At 43.1% G+C, this 19,600-nt stretch overlaps 1 protein-coding gene across 1 annotated transcript in view; it reads left to right on the top strand.

The window, feature by feature from the left end:
- Positions 1–6,439: 6,439 nt before the first annotated feature.
- LOC142960547 (ephrin type-B receptor 4a-like) overlaps positions 6,440–19,600 on the top strand; it is a 35,167-nt gene continuing 22,006 nt past the window's right edge. Inside the window, exon 1 of the mRNA XM_076102424.1 lies at positions 6,440–6,518. Coding sequence (XP_075958539.1) covers positions 6,440–6,518 — 79 coding nt within the window. The remainder of the gene's footprint in view (positions 6,519–19,600) is intronic.

Below are 19,600 nucleotides of genomic sequence, written 5' to 3' on the forward strand. Positions count from 1 at the left end.
TGTTTGAATAACTCACTCTGGGCACCCATCACATAGTGTTGATGAGGAGCCTATAAGCTCTGACAGTGTGGAATGCAGTTATTTCTCTCTTAAGTTTACTGGTGGGAAATGTGTATGTTATGGGGTTTAATCTATCTATTTATTCACTTTCTCAACCACTTGTTCAGGGTAGAGGGAGGCTGAGGTTCCCTCCTGAAATTCAAAACATCAATCACCTGGTCGACCACAGCCTGGTCTCTGCTGCATTATAACACCGGAAAGTGATAGAAAGGATTTGACAGAGAGAGGGGAGAACATCCATCAAAGCCCATAAACAGGATTTAAACCTGCAACTGGTACATAGCTAAGGCCTTACAGCCATCAGGTTACTTCCGTCCGCATGTTGCTGTTATCCTCCTCTCAGCCATTAACAGGTGTCTGCTCCATACAGGGGATGTAATGACTCTTACCCACAAGCTGCTGGGAGAACGCACAGTTGGATGCTCGAGCAAGACAGATGCCTCACAGATGGATTATTGAAAAATTCGCCAAAGTAATGTGGTTACTTCAAATTTAGAACTTGAATTTTCCTCCTAATTAAGTAACTGACTCACTGGATCAACTCTCTTTTTAATCATTAAAGCGATTCATATTTTGGGAAATCTTGAAGCCCTGGCTGTCACAGATGTATGCACGATCCCTTTCCAACATCCTGTTTCACTGCCAGGGAGGACAGTCATTATAAACTAAGGAGGAACGAGGAATGAATGCCTCCAAATGAAATAATCAAGCCAGTAATTCAAATTTCACTCCAACCACGATGAAAACGAGCAAGCCGTTGGAGTGAAATTAGCGGTATAATTGTCAAATGTTGGATCCCGGAACTCTTTAGTGTGATCAAGGTGATAGTCATTATGCGTTGCAAGTCAGTCCTATACTGCTGGGGTCCAGAGCTGCAGTGACAGGGCTGGATTTGGATGAAAGAACACGTGTGGTGGGACACAGAAGAATGGGGTCTATCTCAAGCATTCAAAGCAACCTCAAAACTGCTCATATATGCCTCTGCACGGGAAAGCAGGAAAGCATTTTAGTACAACGCAAGCCATCACACAACTCAAAGCTTGAACCTTTACTTGTCGCCCTAACTTGCCGTATACACACCCTAGGACTTCAGGTTTATCGCAATAAGTGCTGAGGTAAAAATATGTGTTTATAATGAGTGGCAAGCTTCCAGTGAATAGGCCCACATATGTTAGCTCATTTATAAAATGTCTCTACACCTTGATGGGGGTGCCTGTACTCTTTCACTCAGATATAATTCTTTGGTCATGGTAATCCTCTCGGTTCCAAGATGATTGAGCAGCAGGAATGTTTCTATGAAGGAGTTTCCAAAACTGCAACAGGAACGGTTAGCCTCAGACTTCACAAAGACATTTCAATCTGTCTACCAAACACGTTGGCTGTACAGGAGGTTGTCAGCAGCATTTGTTACCTTCATTACAACATGACAGCTACAGCCTGGAGTAGAGGATCAAACACAGATCCTTTCCATGTTCATATTTTATTATTCATTTCAGCCTGCCGGGTATGCTCCTCGCCGATGCTTCATCCCCTCTTTTTTTTTTTGCCCCTCCACCCATGAGGCCCCAGCTGGTACCCATCAAAGTGTTTGTGTAGGACAACTTGAGCTTGTTTATGTCTTGTGCTCCGGATGATGTCACTTTGGCTGCTTCGGTGCTCCTCTACCACGTATCACACCGACTGCCCAGAGATCAGATGATTCATCCTCAGATCGGTGTGCGCAGGGTGTGGTGCAGGGTTTGTAAGACGCTGCTTTGTGCTGCTTGAAACAAGCTGCCTTCTTAAGTTTAAGATAACAAAGACTCCATGTGGTTTTGTGCCAGAGCTCTCAGACTTCAGTTGGATTAAACCTAATGGGTTCTTCTGCCTTTTTCTCACTCCTAAAGGCTTATTAAGATAATCTGTCGAGAAAAAAATAAAACACACCTCATTGTAGCCATACCTGCAGAGCATAGTGAAATAATGTGAGAATGAAACGGATTGTGAGGAGTGTTTTGGCATGTTTATGTCTGTTGAAAAATGTCAACTCTATGCCCATTCCACTAATTAAAGCATGGCACGGTGGCTTCAAAGGAATATTACCCTCTGCATTTAATATTCAACAACCTTGAAACGAATACAAAGTGACACAGATTTTGTTCCTTGCTCAGTGAGGTTTCACCAACCAGGAGAACGACAGGGATTTTAAAACACAGCCTTGTGGTTTCATTTTATGAGCTGCATCTGCAAGGGCAGAGCTTAGCCCATGAAGGCTTACTATGTCACCTGGGCCAAATGCACACTTTCATTTTGGAGTAGCAATGATGACATATGATCCTAAAATTAGGACGATGGTATATAGGAATGTGCAAGCGTTGGAATTTTAAAATGCTTTGGATGACACACCCAGGTGCCTCCTGAAATAATATCGAATACACATTTACAGAAGAGTGAATCCGTACAGACCAGATAGATGCTGCTGGAAAAGAAAACATAATGCAAACATAGAGACTTTGGGGGACATTGGAGGCAGTGCTTTATTTGCGAGAACAGAATCAGAAATGAAAATGCCTATCTGGTGATTCTGTTGTGAGTCCAGAAAAGAGCTCCTGCATTGTTCCACAAGAGGCTTGGCAAAAAAAACGTTTACATGTCTTTTTTACTAGTTGTTCCTGGTGTGCAAGTGGTGCACTGTTAAATACGTTTTATCTGTTTAGCTCACTGCATGCATTGTGCCATTATGACCATTCAGTTGTTGGGAGTCCCAACCTAAAACGATGCATATATTCAGTTAACTTCTCATTGTGTTGCTACTTTTAAAGGGCCACCTTTCTATGCAATGTGTAAAGAATACCTGGACAAACACTAATGCAACACTGGCTATAGCTCAGGCTAAATGCTAAAGTCAATGTAATTACAAACATGCTGGTGTTTAACAGATATCTTTATCATGTTCGCCATCTTATTTTTGTGTGTTAGCATGATAACATTAGCTAATTAGCTCTAAACACAAAGTATTTGCTGATAAAGTAGTGGACAAACAGACACGCTGACCTGATGATGGCGCTAGAGGGATCACAAAAGTCAAAAGGGGACATGAATGACTGTATCACATGCCATGGCAGTCCATCCAATAGTTGTTGAGACATTTCATGTCAATCCACAAATGTCAGCCACATGGTGGCGCTAGAGGAGGAGTCAGGGGACTACTACAATCAGCAGGATTGAACATTTAGGAGCTATGAATATTTGTACAAACTGAGGTGTCAGTCCATTGTGAGATATCTCACTGCATCAATAAAAACTTTGACCTTCTGGTGGCAATAAACAAAAAATTCAGGGGATCACCAAAGTCAAATCAATAAAACTGGGATGACAGTCAAGTGTCTGATAATACAGCCTCTGCAAAAAAACAGACAAGAAAAATAGGAAGTATTAAAAAGTAAGTATTGTGTGCACAAACAGCTGACAAATAGCCTTGTTTTCTATTGGTGGTCATTTTGATCCAGAAGCTCTTTTGTCTTACACTCAAGACGAATCATAGACTTACTGTGAAGAAGAAAAATGTAACCTCTCAGGGACATTTCTGACTTGTTTGTTTCAGAATTACTTCCCGTTGAAACTCCCACTGCTGCTTGCCAGTGCTAGAAGTGAAAGCTTATGAAGAAGAATTCCATGCACGGCATACAGTGAATGTGACAGCTTAGGTGACTGGAACACCCTTAAGCATCAACCTTATGCTTGCTGTGATGAGTTGCTATCCACTTCTGTAGGCTAACATATTAACAAAGGGACAAAAAGGAAAAGAAAAGGTCGTATTTGCAGAAGTGAGCAGAGTCCGGAGGAATTTGAAGAAAATTGATTTCACTCATTACAATTTGTGGCCTTACACAATATTTGCAGTGCAGTTGATCATGCAAATGCAAAAGGAAAACCAAAGCAGCATGCGTTATCTTACAAACAAAACAAAAGTCAAGGACAAGTCCCAACTGTGCTGTTTATATCTTTTGATCTTACTTGTAAGATAGCATTCACAGTAAATACTTTAACTGATGTTGAGATATTAGTTTTGTGCCACGGATCTCATCATCATGTGATGTTTGTACGTTTTCATATTCCTTCTTCAATAATTCTGGGGGATACAGCATAGCCTGTGGCGATGTCAATAGGTTGGATCAATTGTATGTGTTTCACCCAATTATTCTTTACAGAAAAGACTTAACAAGACAAGTTTAATCCAGAGAACCAGAATGTTTCTTGTTCTCTGGCCTCGCCTTGCCAACATTAAACATTGGTCTGGCCTTGTTAGTGAGCTTGAAGTGCAGATATCTTATTTACATTTTGTCATTTAGACTTAAAATTAGCATTTTCACTTATTTATGCCGCAGACCGTCTTCAAAAAGTGATTCCACTCAGTTCCCCTTGAGGAAAACACCCATTAATGAAATAAGAAAATAGGCTGCGCTGTGACACTGATGTAGTAATGAATTGGTAATGGTATGGCTCTCATTAAAATAGGCTGTGTTCAGATGGTAAACATGCACATTTAAAAGCGAGATGTCATAAAACATACACGTTTTAAAAAAAATCAGAGTGGCACAACTGCATAGCAGCTCATTTATAATGCTAACAGAGCTAATTATGCAAATCTTCTTTTTTTCCATTAGACTGCAAGAAAGCAGGTTGGCATCGTGAGTCACGTGGCCTATTGGTCTATCAGCATTTCGCAGACTTCAGCTTAATTGACCTCGACTGGAGACCATATCTGCAGGCCAAGTGCTCAAATCCCCAGTGCTAAAAGTTATCAGCCCTGCAGAGGTGTCCTTGTCCTGCATTATATCAGTCAGTGGTGCTGCTCTGTGGCTATAGGATTTGCCTACATGGGGAGGGCATGGGCATGTTGGACCAAACGTATTTCAGTACAGATTAACTTGATTTTGTGTAGCATTAGGAATGCGTACACAATCGGATTGCTTTTCATACCAACTTGGATTTGATCATGCCCAATCATGTAATTGATCATGTACGGAATAGGATTGGGCCAATATTGGATGGAGATAGTGTCTGGGCTGATTGTACCAACACCTACCTACAGATTTCATCCAGATGACAGTTGGCAGCATGCCAATAGGCTAGTTGTAGATAGGACGGACTTCATTGTTTTTTTGGAGTCAAGACACACGTAAATAGTTTAAATAACACCCAAAGTAGTATGAATCTGTTGTCAAAGTAAAAGCTTACAGCTAACCTAATGCTTCATGGGGAAAGAAACAAACAAGAGACCCGCTACATTTGGGTGAGACAACACCTGGATTTGAAAAACAAAGATTGCTGGCAAAGTAGAGTGAAACTGTACCGAGACACCCTCAATTCTTGATTTTGGGATTTATTTTTGCTTCTTTCCAAACGTGTCTGGTTTTATTTTGAAGGCGCTCACAGGAAACTCTGTGTGCCATCGCGTGTATTTGACTCTGCTGCTATGGAAACCACAGTCTGTGGGCGGAGCTTGCTGATGCCATTCGACTCGGTGTTCGATGCGGAGATGAAGTCCTCGTTGACCAGCGCACAGTTCTCCTCCCTACGAGCTACTGTAGCGCGCAACTTTTAGTGTCCGCTGTTCGTGCAGTCTGCGGATTTATCCAGAGAACAAACCAGACATTTTACCCCCAGTTGCAGTCTTTTTTCCCCCCCGTTAATCCAGACCGGGCTAGACGTGTCTGCACAGTACCCCCACCACCTTTCGGGTGCAGCAAAATAGTCTGTCTGGTGCTTTAACGGGAAGAAAAACAACAACATCAACACACTTTTGTTGGACTGTTTTGCCGAACATGACGAGAACATGTGGAAGTAGGTGTGAACCGACCGGTGATGAGGATTATCTCCGCAACTAACACGCATGCAGTGAGGCGCCCTGGTTGCGGATTCAGCCTGTGCTCGGTCACCGAGTCGAGGGGGAGACATTGGGAGAAGTCGCGTGGAGCACAAAGAGCTTTTTGAAGCCGAGGACACAACACGTTTGGACCATGCACCAGCTGTGCTGACAGAGGAGGCTAGGAGAGGAGGTGAAACGCTGACTGTTGTTATTTTTTTTATATCCACACTTTCACCACAACACAAAGTTGGACAATTCAGAGAAGTTTCCAGTCTGTGTGCGACCAGTTAAACGTGCTTTATATTCACTATCGACTGAAACTTCACTTAGCCAAAGTGTTGTTTTATTTATTTATTTGTTTACTGCAGTGTTTTTGACCACAGTGTGAGGCTCTCTGAACTGAAGTCCACTTTAAATGCGGACTGGTTTGCGGCCAGTGAGTGCACAGCCGTGCCACTTTATTTCTAATTGGAGACAAAGCGGAAGAAGAGAGAACAGGTTAATTGTTCACCTTTTGGTACCAGCACCATGGAGCTGACATACAGGAGCGTTGTGCTGCTGGGGTGCGTCTTCCTTGACTGGACTCTCCTGGCTTCTGCAGAGGAAGGTGAGTCTGGACTTTTTTTCTCTCCTTCAAATGCTGTCTGGACTTGTTTTCTGTGGTTGCATGGCTGAGTGAGATGTGCAATTAGGATTACATCCTGTTCCTTGCCCAAAAAAACCCAGAGTGCAGTAAAAACCACAAGCAATTTTAAGGGCATTCAATGCTAAGAATTTATCCTAAATCACAGGGGAATAATCATAGAAATATCATGGCAGGATGCGGGATCTCAATAATTACAATGTATGTTACATACATATAGCATTCATCTTTATTTCCTTCTTCTGGCGTTTTATTTTGAAAGTGTTTCTTCCAGTGTTGTCAAAGAAATAACAAAACTCTGGGTTTCCTCTCCTGAAATCCTCAGGAAGTTAATTTCTAAAACGTAGACACAAATTTTCCCTTTAGAGTTAAAGGTCCCCCAGCTGCACCCTTGGGACCCGTAACCAGCTCACCTTAAATCAATAATGAGACTTCCGGTGCTCTGAGGATGATACAGGGCAGATGTGATCTTCTGTGAGTTGATGTATAGAGATCTATTGTGGGGAAACACATCAAACACTTTGTGTATAAAGTCTGGATCGAGACTTGACTATTAACAGGTCCCGGATCAGCTTTGTGAGCCCAGGAGGGACGAGTAAGACGTAAGCTGTCATAAAGTTAAAGAAAATTATGCTTTCCAACGAGTAAAGCTCGGCATCATCAGCATAACAACAGGGCCAGTGTCTGGATAATTGGCTTAATGCAGGGGTGCAAGACTGAGCCTCACTGAGCCACTTTGACAAATCAGAATCAACCAGAAGGCCCGGGTGTCTTATTATTTTTAATCTCTGTCTTCTTTTGTGATATTATTCGGGACGTTTCAGTGCTGTGGAGTGAACTGATTTCAGTTCGTGAAGAATGATGTCGAGGCAACATTTCTGTAAAAATAATAGGCCTGTGTTTGAGGATTAGAGGATCACAACTGGGTTTCTTTATAGCTGTTGAACCGCAGGTTTTTTGTTTTTTTTGAAAGTACCTGACTGCTGTGTAGGCTGCACGCTGCTGTGCTCCTGTGAAGACTACTCTTTATTCTCCATCAAGCTATTTCTGGTCGGCACTGTGTCGGGCTTACGGCTGCTTAGGGTGACATTGTGGTGTCAGAAGTCTTGTCTTTCTAGATCTCATTTCGCCTCACTAGTTAGCATCACAGAGCGAAGAATGGAGACGTATGCTAATATTAACTTGATACAAATCATTGACACGGCGGCCATTTTTTCTCTGGCTGGTTCCCAATGTATACTGCTACATGAGGTAGGTGTTTTGTGGCTTAAAAAAAAACAATGGGCTCTTTTACAATGAGACTTCCCCCCCCCCCCCCCAATATGTTCATTCCAATCAATAGCTGCTGTAAACAGGAACACGGCGACCATGCATGACTTCACATACTCTGTGGCAGGAACATGAATCTATCAACTGCTTCTGGTCTGAGTCTGGACGTATCCGCTGGCACTGAATGCCCTTTCTTGGAGGGGGGGTAGACTTACAGTATGGCGTCTACTGTAGACTGAACAAACATCACATCACCCGCGGTCTCCTGAAGGGTGTTTAGAAGCTTAGATTTGCAGCATTAAGAGAAGAAGTAAAGAAAAATGTCCGCAGCTGAGAGTCTTGAGTTCTTGCGGGTAAAACAACCGTTGTTGACTTTGTATTTCAGGTGAGAAGTTTGGGATTTCCCCAGACATTAGTTTTCTGGGAGCCAGGCATCAGGCCATTAGAGGAGCGGTAGCTTCTTCCACAGCGGGGGACTCCACCTCTCCGACTCAACGCAGAGATTTTGTTCTCTGGGACGTAAGAGATGCTTAACCTCAGATCTATGCGTGGGAAGCGATGCCAAGCAGGTTTTTTTTTTTTTTTCTGGTGGCAGAATCCTCAAACATGTTCCTCAAGTCAATCGGAAATAGTCGACTCGTTATAAGACGCTGGTTCCAAACAGGTGCAGCTCGGCCTCGAACGTGGAGGACGGGGGCCGAGGGCTTGTAGCGACTCGTCATCTGACTCCAGAACATCTGTGTCTCCCAAGTGTGAACAAGATGTCTGGTTTCCGTGTCTCGCGTAATGGCCCAGTCCTCCGTGCCAGCACACTCTGGATCATCCTCCCCCTTGTTCTCTCCGTCTAGTCGGGAATTCTGTAGCGACCCGATGGGGAGGGTATATTTGAGGCTCAACAGCTGCCAAATCTCTCTCCTCCTCTTTCCAACTAAAGGATAAATGACTCACTTACACACAGCAGCGCTGGGATCGTTCTTCCTTCTGTCTCTGTGAAGATTAAAACACAGACCTCTTGATCCATCCATCCATTATCTTGATCAGATAATTAACTTTGGCTCGGAATTAATAACAAGCTTTGGGTGGAAATTAGTAATGAGGATGCACACACACTGTCACTCACTCACACACACACACACACACACACACACACACACACACACACACACACACACAGAGAGAGAAAACAAACACTAGTTTCGTACTGCCTCGCTTTTGAGATATAAAATGTCATGTACAGAAAAAGTACGAACCTTAAACTGAAAAAAAGGCATACGCTTTTCTTTATCCAGGATTAATAATTCTCACTGATGTTTACCGTAATTTTGAAACATATTTGACATTATGAATGTAAGCCCTAAATGTTCCTCACCCTCCCACACACAAGCTCAACCTGTAAAGTACCCATTTTGTTTTCCCTCCCTGCCCCTCGTTATTCCTCGCACATATACACTTTCTCTCTCTTACCGATGGCAAGATGCAGCCAGCGACAAAAGCACTGCAGTCTTTTTCCACCTGCTCGGGCCCAGAGCTGAAACGACATTTAACATAATTATTTCGAAAGTGATGCAAAACTTGTCGGCACTCTTCGAAACTCGGAGGACACATTTTCCACTCCGGTGGCCGACATATTCTAGTCTGTCCTGTTTAATTTCCGTGGCTTGGAGGCGTTTTGTGAGAGCTCGTGCTACTGAAGTACCTGTGTGATCATCTGAAGTGCAACAGCTCTGTACAGACAGTCACTCTTGATATCAATAGACGAGTTTACATCCAAATGTGCAAATTTCAACCGACTTTCTAGTAAAGTCTGCAAAAGGAAATGCAACTGAAGGCGAGTTTCTATCCACGACTGTTGTGCAAATACTGTTTGAGTCAAGAAAAACAGCTGGTGGTGCAAATTCTCACGTCGATTGCCATTAATAGTTTCAGAAGAAGAGGACGCAACGACATGACAACATTCAAAGAGAACCACGAAAGCCCAAGCAAAGAAAAAGGGAAGTGGAAAATGTGATGGAAATGTGGCTTTTATGTTTCTCTCATGTATTCATTTGAGGAAGGTCACAGTCTCCTGATTGCTCCGCACTGAATGGATGTTTTCATCTGCCGACATTGGAGTGGAAGCCTCGGTGACAAATATGTCACATGCTTCCTGTTCGTCACGATTAATCTGTTGAGTGTGTTTCTATTGCGCTTTTCTTTTTTTTTTTTTACCACCTCAGTCAAAGGTAAAAACCTTTTTGTGATATTACAAAAACAAAAAAAAGTCCTGCTCGGGATCTTTTTGATGTGCAAATTAAGAACGTGCATAAAATCAGGTGGATTGAAATGCACCATACGGCTCCCTGTTTACTCGCGTTCATGCAACTTGACTGTAGATCCGTTGTGGCGGAGACATATCTGAGGTTCTGGAGTTGATGTGTGATTGACTGCTGAACATCAAGTGTCTCTTTAGCAAAATGGATTATTTTTTGTTTGGGAGGCTTGTACTTAGTGCGTACCTTTTTTTTATTACAGCGTTGTAAATCCACCTTTCCATACTAGCAATCTCCTGCTTCTGCAATATGGTATGTTACTGCAGCTGTTGCCTCCCTCCATTTACAAATCATCTCTCCACATAATGCAACAAGAGAGTGCAGCTGCCAGTGTGATTTGTTAAGCAGAAGCCCGACTTGTTGTTGGGGGTGAAAAACATCATCAGCACTTTTGTTTTAGCCTCTGCTGATGGAAAGAGGGCTGGAGTATCATCCTGTCTCCTGCAAACTTTACACACACGCACACACACACACACACACACACACACACACACACAGCAGTTGTTTCGTTCCATATCCCCCCCCAAACCAAAGTAACCCTAAACAAAAGAGTTGACATTCACATCTTTTGTTCTGACACGTGCTGCCTCCGTCCTGAACAATGAGCTCACACACAGCTACAAGTAGATGCACCCGGGGGGGGGGGGGCAAGTGGGAGTAATGAGACAACTAGAGTAATACGTTCACATTTCAATTAGAGTTCCATGATTTAAAACATTCCGTAAATTAAAAATGATGCATGGATACATATTTGATGCGGTAAAAAGAAAGCGGATATATCTCCACGCTCTAATGTGAGTGGGTTGACAAAGATGCTCAAAAAGAAAAAAAGCACTCTGTTCATATTGTGCAATGCTGTTGATTGGTAGTGGTTGGATGGAAGCATCAGTATGTTGCTTCAAACAAACACTGCGACACTCACCAGTTGCTTATATACATCCAGACACGTGACGGGCGTCTTCATATGGAATGAAAACATCCAGGGCTCATATTTATGTAATCTGCTGATGGATCGCTTTCAGTGGAAGGAAAGATTGACATCAACCCTCTAAAAACAAAAATATTCTCCTTTCTCCCACACAATCTCTTTATTCTCCCCTCCCCCCCCCCCCCCCCCCCCCCCCCCCCTTCTTCGTGACATAACTAGCACGATGAATAGCTTAATGCTTCTCAGTCACAAAGTGTCTGAAACGCAGAAAGGATGTTTTTTCTTCATCTAAGAGGCCTCACTTGAGCCTCAATCCCCTTCTTTTCACAGACATGTAGCCTTTTCTTTTGCTACTCTCTCCACGTCCTCTGTCTCCTTGATGTTTGACTGGTGCTATGCTGTTTTTCTCTTGCCGACTGTCTCCCCTGCCGTGGAAATGTGGATCGTTTCCCAGAAATCCTTTTAAACGGAACCGATTTTTTATAAGAAAGGGATTTGCATTTAAAGCATCCTCTCTCTCCCCCCCCCCCCCCCCCCTCTCTCTCTGAAAGCCTGTAGCCCATCATCCTCAGCACCTCAATCCGATGATTAGCTTCCTCAAGAGTTAAACAGGCATCCGAGTGCCACAAGTACTCTCAGTCCGTGTCCCCCCCCCCCCCCCCCCCCTCTTCTTGCTGTGAAGGATGCGTATGGCAGCCGGGAATTGCAGGTGGATGATATTTTAGCTCGGCGAGAGGATACACTCCCAGCCCATACATCCATGTCAGGCATTCTCTTTGGAGAGCCAGTCTGTCCTCCACCCACACGCTCCTCTCAGAGAGTGGGACACAATGGGGACAGGCTGCAGCAGAGAGGGAATGAGGCCACAGCCTATCAGCCATAAGCACCAAGGAGAATGGCACTTTTTTTTAGCGGGAGGGGGGTGGGGGTTCTCTTTGAAGTGAGTCAAGGAGAGCTGGGGAGACTGGCATGAGTCGACGAAATGGAAAAGAGCAAGTGCAGAGGGGGGGGGGTGCGAGTATGTGCACGCTGGCGTAATAAGCAAAGTATGTATATTGCCTATTTGCAGTCTGTAATCACGCACACCTGAGGCCAGATATGTGAGATATATATATATATGTGTGATGGGATGAATATGTGATTATTAAAAAGGCCTTTAATTACGCCGAGAAGAAGAAGCTATTCATCTCGGGTCCATCTTTCTCATTTATCTCACACACTAATCACAGCTGTGAGAGGCCCGCCGAGCATTGTGGAGCAAAAAAGAAAATCCATTGTGAGCCATTTTCTACGTTGTCGTCTCGTGCCTTGTGGTGTTTTTGTCGTTAGATTCAAAAATAGCATGAAATCTTGAGGGGGGGGTCTGATGCCGGATGTGCAAGAATTGATAAAAAAAAAATAGCAACCTTGATGTCAAGATGTCTCAGCTTGAAGCATGCACCGTCAGTAGGCTCGATTCGATTTTGAGTCTGGGATATTTTTTTTTCTCACTGCGTCAAAGGTTGACCTACATCTGCTGCTGGATGTGCCCGTTTTTAAGTTAAAATGGAATCCACTTGGTTCGACATCAACCTGGAGACCTGCGTGCATATTTTTGCTTTCCGCCCTCATAGCATGCACATGTCTCCCAGGGCCTGCTTTCATATACCGCCCCGAACCAGCGGAATAGCAGATGCATTCCTGTGCGCTAGCTGCCCTCCTACAGACCTGCACACCTTGAACAGCTTTAGGAGGGAGTCGTGCTCCAAATAGGAGTGGGTCAGCTCAGTTAAAGAAGCATTAAAACACCTTTTTTTATTTTTGGCAGCTTTGGTGTCTTCTTTTTGAAGGGTTGCTGCACACAAACCGTTCTTCCCCGCGTGTTCTTGCACATCACCGTCTCTTCAATAATAACCGATTTGCTTTCTCAGCTCAACTCTCATCCGTTCATTTGAAGAAGAGTCGTCGTATTATTAAACTCGGCCCATTTGTTTTCAGATATTGTCGGTTGTCAAATTCAGTTTCTGAACTACTGAGTTCACCCCTCGCTGAAAACACGATGCGTTTGGCCGATGAAGGAGAATGATGCTCTTGGTCCTCTAACAAATGGCAAAGAGATGAATCCATCTTTATTTTAGATATATCGGTCACCGCCGCGCAAACAACCAATCGCAGGCTCGGAGGAGCAACGCACAGACTGATGAAGAGAGTTTGCTCAGTGCGTCTGTTGATGTTTGGATATGGAAAAAAAGGGTGATGTGTCAAGATACAAGAGAAGATTCTCGCAGAGAGTCTGTTTCTCTTGTATCTCGACTTAGATGTGTCAATCCTTAGATGGTTTATTTAGCTGGAGTCTGCAATGTTAGCTTCAAGCTGTCCACCTCCCACTGCAGATTAGTCAGTGTGTGTGTGTGTGTGTGTGTGTGTGTGTGTGTGTGTGTGTGTGTGTGTGTGTGTGTGTGTGTGTGTGTGTGTGTGTGTGTGTGTGTGTGTGTGTGTGTGTGTGTGTGTGTGTGTGTGTGTGTGTGTGTGTGGGAGCATTTTCTTCTGCAAGATTTATTTCCCCCCCTCCAAAAAAGTGAATTGTAGATTCTGCTTTAGTAAAGGCTTTGATACCACTGCTGTGTTAAAAGAACAGCAGTAGACATTTTTGGGGCTCATTGAGAGTTCGTTAGATGCTTCACAGCAGTAGATGGAGCTATGTGGGTTTTTTTCACCAAGCCAGATTTGAAATAAGATAGGTCACCACCTGTCATATGTTAGTTTATAAAAGCTCATATTTCCCTGCTTTTTCACGCTAACAAATGGGAGTTCATTTTTTCTGCTGCAACTCTATAGGATGATATATCATTCCAGCCCTGTGAGTGAACACACATTACAACATTTTGGAATGGATCCCAGTCTTTCCTGTTCGTGATTAAATGACATAAGATACAAACATGCGAATAATTCATCTGTACCGGTAGTAACTGGCAAACTATCTGGCCCAATTATTGAGCAATCGCGGGGGTGTGGCAGAGTCTCCCGCTGGTTAGGAAGATCATCCCAGATTTCAGCGCCGCGTGTCTCTGAAGTGTCCGCCCTGCAGGGGTGCCAGCCTATGACTGACCCTGACCTCAGGCCTCCCCGTGGACAGGAGAAGACGAGGCGACCGAGAAAGTGTTTCGAGGCAAGCACAGCACCTGCACTCTCTCTCATGTGTGTGATGACACAGCTCAGCGCAGACGATCAGCTGCCTTCAAGCCTTCCATAAAGGAGATAACAACTTGAGGCTAGTTGGTTTGTAGAGGGCAGTTCTGACTTCAGACTGAGGATTTATGATGGCTCACAGGCACAGAAGTGAAGCCAATGCTGAAGTGCCCTAAACTTGCATTCTTTCTCTGGTTGCAAAAATAATTGTATAGAAGTCTATGGGGAAACCAATTTCTCACTTCAGTAAGCATCAGTTTCTGGTCTCAATCTCTAGTTTCAAGTGTTCTTCAACACAACATTATGTTCATTGAGTAACTTATGGTCCCATTTAGAGCAAAGCAGGCTGTGCTTTAGGGCGGGGCTACCTAGTGATTGACAGGTCGCTAACTGTAAGTTGTCTGGTCGTCTTACAACTTTAACCCTTTCACAGTGTGCTTTCTGTTTATAAAAGTTCATTTTAACTTTTTTGGAGGCCTAAAGAGTTGTATGTTGTACTTAGCACCACCCTCTCGTGTCACTTCTGGTTGCGAAAAAACCAAGATGGCGACGACCAAAAACAGGAACTCAAGGCTTCGAAGCGATAGTCAACAACTACGTCCACTTCTTACATACAGTCTACTGGCGCAGCAGGGAAGTGAATTTGGTTGTGTGTTCTTTTCTCCCGAGGATGATGGATGATCTTTAAATCGTATTACTGAATGAGTACCATTTCCCAATCTGAACGTCCTTTCTAAGTAGATGAGTATGGCATTGAGTTTCTGTTTAGCTCATTTTCTCTTCTACTCCGCAGTGTCACAGACTGTAGCCTTTGACAGCATCTAACAAAGTAAAAACCTTTTACCAAAGCAAGCATGCCTCTGACGGCCGTGATCACAAAAAGTGTCTTTTGAAAAGACTGAAGTGCTAAAATGAGTTGTGCAGCCCACATCTGTTAACTAAGGCACTTGCCTTTCAATCTTTTAGAATCAAGGTCTATGAAAAGAAACTATACTCTTGATTTTTAAAGCCCGGAGGCAATTACAGCCCAAGTTTTCAAGATTAAAAGGTGGGACACGCTCATAAAAACAAGCATTCCTCTTCTCCCCATGTTTTCACTGGCTATATATGTTTTTTTAATTCAATAAAATGATATTTTAGAAGTAGGGTATAGTCCCTAAATTCAGTGAGACTCCAGCTGCAGATACTATGCACATGAAGACGAATATAAATGTGTGTCGCTCCACTAATCGATAGATGCGTGACCCACATTTTTAGGGAACTTTCCTCCTCCTATAATACAGCAGCAGGTAGGATTTAGTGTTGGAAATTAAACTAGATACAATCAGACGTTGTGGGGAAACTTAAATATCTTTGTATATTTAGTTAGTTTCACACTTTAGGCTTTTAGTTGACAGAGTTCAGTTCGGGAGCATGTTGATTCTTATCGTTGTCACCTGAGAAAGGGAATTTAAGGTGAAAAAATAATGGATGACGAGGGAAGAGAGAGAATTGGTGTAAACAACAGGAGAGGAATGAAAAACGTGGGAGAGGAGAATTTCATAGATAGATCTGCAACCAATAGATCTAAACCTGGTTCCAGACTCTCAGATGTTAAGATTTTATGTTGTTTTTTTTGTCATGCGTAATAGTGAAGGTAATAGCCTCGGGTTTTTTGGACTGCTTATTTTTAAACTCTTTTTACCTTATAGTATTCTTTATTTAAAGACGACATGGCTTGTGGAAAATTCAGAGGTCTTAAAATGTGCAGTACACCCTCCCGAAATATACCGAGTTGATAAAAAGTCCTTTAAACTTTTACTTTGTAATTCATTCCTCCTGTTATAGGATTCTGTACCAGGAAACCACCAGGGAGTTGGTGTAGCCTGCAACAATGTTCTCAATAAGGCTTTCAGTTTTTCACAGAGCCGGGTTATTTTTGAAGAGGGGGTTTCAGAGAGTGGTGCCCATAATTGGAAGTAGCGGGAGGTGAATTCACTCAGTGGCGGATCAATATTCCAAAGTAGCTGAAATATGCTGTAAAGCTTAGCAATTTAATCAATCACACTGTTTGAGAGATAGTGCAGCGAATTATGTGTTTAACTCGGAGTCCTTGAATGTGTCAAGTGAGTTGTGAGTGATTAACGATTTAAACATCCATCTTGTTGTTGAATTAAATGTTAAAATAGTAGTAGGTTCCTGTTGCGCACACAGCAAACAGCAAACACTGTAACATATTGTCAAACCGTCATAGATGTGACCTCTCTGTAGATAACGTTCATCCCTCATCTGGTGCAGTCTCTCTGGGAGTATCTCTGGCCTCACGGCTGTGTGGATTTTGTTTGTCTGAGGGACGAAGTTGAGTCCAACATGCACAAGTGCTGTTCTGCAGTTGACACCATGGGTCAAGACTCATTACTCGTAGGCAGCGTTATATAAAGACACCAGAACCCAGTGGGCGTCACATATCCTCTTAACCTCAACCTCCCATTTCATGTGAGGATCAAAACGTTTTATACCTCTGTGATTAGAGTAAATATTCCATTTGAACTTGTGCACCTTGAATAATGCAACAGCCTTTTTCCCTCCACTTTACATTTGTTTTGTGTTGCAACACCGGAGAGAAACTTTTTGTGAAATCCTTTCCTTATGATGCGCAGATGTATATTCACCTTTAACGTTGAGCTACAATTAGAAAAGGGGATTTGCCCGGAGATGAGAACATATGCTCGGCGGACAAACGACTAGAAATCAAAAGAGCTTCCGCGTTGTCGTGAATTTATTATGAGCTAAAGAACTCTGGGATTGATTGGGGGGAAAACACATGTTTAACTAGAAATGATTAATGTAATGATTCTGTCCGGTGAACCCCTGAAGACCTGTACTTAATCCTCAGTGCTTTGAGTCCGTCGGTTTCATGCTCGGCAGTCTCGCATCTTTGGTTTCCGTCCATGAAGCTCCCTCCCTAACTAGGTCACATGCTGTCCTGGGACAGAGACCAACCACAACACGTAGTGATATGCATCCCTAAAGACAAGAAAGGACAAAGTGTCAAACATTAACACTTTCTCTTTGTCTCACATCCCCCCCTCTTTCATCTCACTACTCCACGACTCACACTTACAGTAGCTGAGCTCATCTGCACGTGTCGCGGGAGGTTTTTGTCAAACGTTAGACGAGGGGTTAAACAGTCATGTGCCACTCCCTACCCTTCCAACCAGACCAGGAGACAGGAAGGGGGAACTACAGGAAGCTGAGGCCTGATGTCAGTAGACACAACTCTTGTCAAAGACACACAAACAGGGCTCACACACACACTCGGTGCATAAGTTGTTATGTTCACATGCACACACTGACCTACACTCACATAAACAACGCTGGAACGCCTGTGAAGGGAAATCGTTTTTTTTACCATTTGCATTCTTCATGTGCACTGGTAGATAACCCGGGGTCCAAGGGCGTTCAAAATTAACATTTTTAAAGATTAACCAACGATATTCTTTGTTACATGTGGTCAATAATACCTGGAGGACAATCGCTCCAATTATATAGTGAAAGGGATAATTTATTTCGAAATTATTTCAATACTCCCAACGAACAGAACAAACTTCACTGACTTTTCTAGTAGCAGCTGTAATCCATCAAGCTAATGTTAATGGAGACAACCTCGTTAACTTCACCTGTTAATCATGTACGAATGGAGTAAAAATAACCCAAATGGGGGATTTTTTAAAAAGGAATCATTAAACATATTGGGAAATACTCTTTTAAGTCTTCCTGCCAAGTTAGAGACAACTACTCTCATGTCTGTGTGATGACTATGAAGCTACAACCAGTTAGCTTAGCTTAGCAGAAAGACTGGAACAAACCCAGGCAAGCTGTTTCCAGTCTGCGCGCTGTAAACTAGCGGCACAGACACCGTGGTATTCTCCAGCTTTTGGTATTCCTTTTAATTTAAATGCGAAACATGTAAGGTATTAAATTGCCCCAGGCACCAGAACATCCCATAAGCAGGTCTGATTTCAGGCTTTGGATATTTTCAAACATGTGGTAGCAGTTTCCACCCGAAACACATGAGGTTTTGAGTTCTACCTGGAGGACAGTAACTCTCCTATCAAGAAGTGTCATATGGAGCAGCTTCACGTCCCAAACCACCAAACAAATGCTATGCAAGCAGATGAGATCCCTTTGCTCAGCATTTCATGATCTATTCCTAATGTCTTGTATTAAATACAATTATTATAAGGGAAATTCTGCAATGTATTTTACTGACAAAAATAATGTCAGTGTTTGTTTTGTGTCCAATCAATTAAGCTACCCATGTGGTACATGTCAATGGTTTCGTTGTATGTTGGGAAGATGTAAAAGGAAAGCCTACAGCGTACAGAAATACATTATAATGATTCCAAGTTGTTATCAGCCTGTCATGTCTCCATTTCTCTAGGTGCATGAGGGTAATTGGCACTCTGTTTCTTTAATTAAAATGAGGCCTAATTGTAGCTGAAGCGGGGCAAATGTTCGTAGGCCTATAATTTCCCGATCACACACCAGAGCCACGCAGGAAAGTGTAAAATAGGAGGGGAAATGGTACGCGGGGAAAGAAACGAACAACGGGATTCGATGCTACAAGGGTCCTGCTCTCTCGGTCTGAAGCCTGAAGACGGCCCTATAGAAAACGAGGGTGTAATATTTGTCATGTAGTCCCCCTTTGTGAAAAATACAGGGTCAGATTTTACATTTCAAAAGAAAACACCCTCTATTGTTGTCTGCCTTTCATACAGAAAACCCAATACCTTCCCCTTGCCTGTGTTTTCCCGACACGGTTTGATTATTAGCATATAAACTATACCATGCTAATTCTGATCTCTCAACACAACTCCTTCAAACCTGCCTCTCAGTGTCTCTACCTGGAATAAAGAGTCTTATAATGTCTACTAATATATTTGCTTTAAATGTTTCCATAAATCCGTTTAAGTCTTCTTGCCAGCACCAGCATCAGTTTAGACGTGTTCACTGTCTCCTAATGTGGACGATTGTACTGTAATTACTGTACAATTGTTTGTTTTGGGTGTTAAATCTGTCCGCATGACGAATCTTCATTGTTCGTACATTTTTCTAACACTCGGGGGGGCAATTTTCCGGCAGTGGGTGGCCGCCGCTGCTGTAAAAATTGTAGGGGAAATGCCAGCTTCCTCTAACGGGCCTATAGGGCCTTAGGTCTGAGCCTACTTCAGTGAAAGGCAAGTCCGTGCATGCACATAATAGAAACACTCACCATCTCATCTGAAACACTCACGCTCACACATCCTGTCTCATAAACCTTAATGATGGAGCAGTGATAAACAGTGATTATCATGTCGGGGGGGGGGTTGTTTCTTTTCCATTCCTTCAAA

The sequence above is a fragment of the Anarhichas minor genome, unplaced genomic scaffold, assembly GCF_050575085.1.
Source record: "Anarhichas minor isolate MPS153535 unplaced genomic scaffold, ASM5057508v1 ptg000027l, whole genome shotgun sequence".
NCBI classification, from domain to species: domain Eukaryota; kingdom Metazoa; phylum Chordata; class Actinopteri; order Perciformes; family Anarhichadidae; genus Anarhichas; species Anarhichas minor.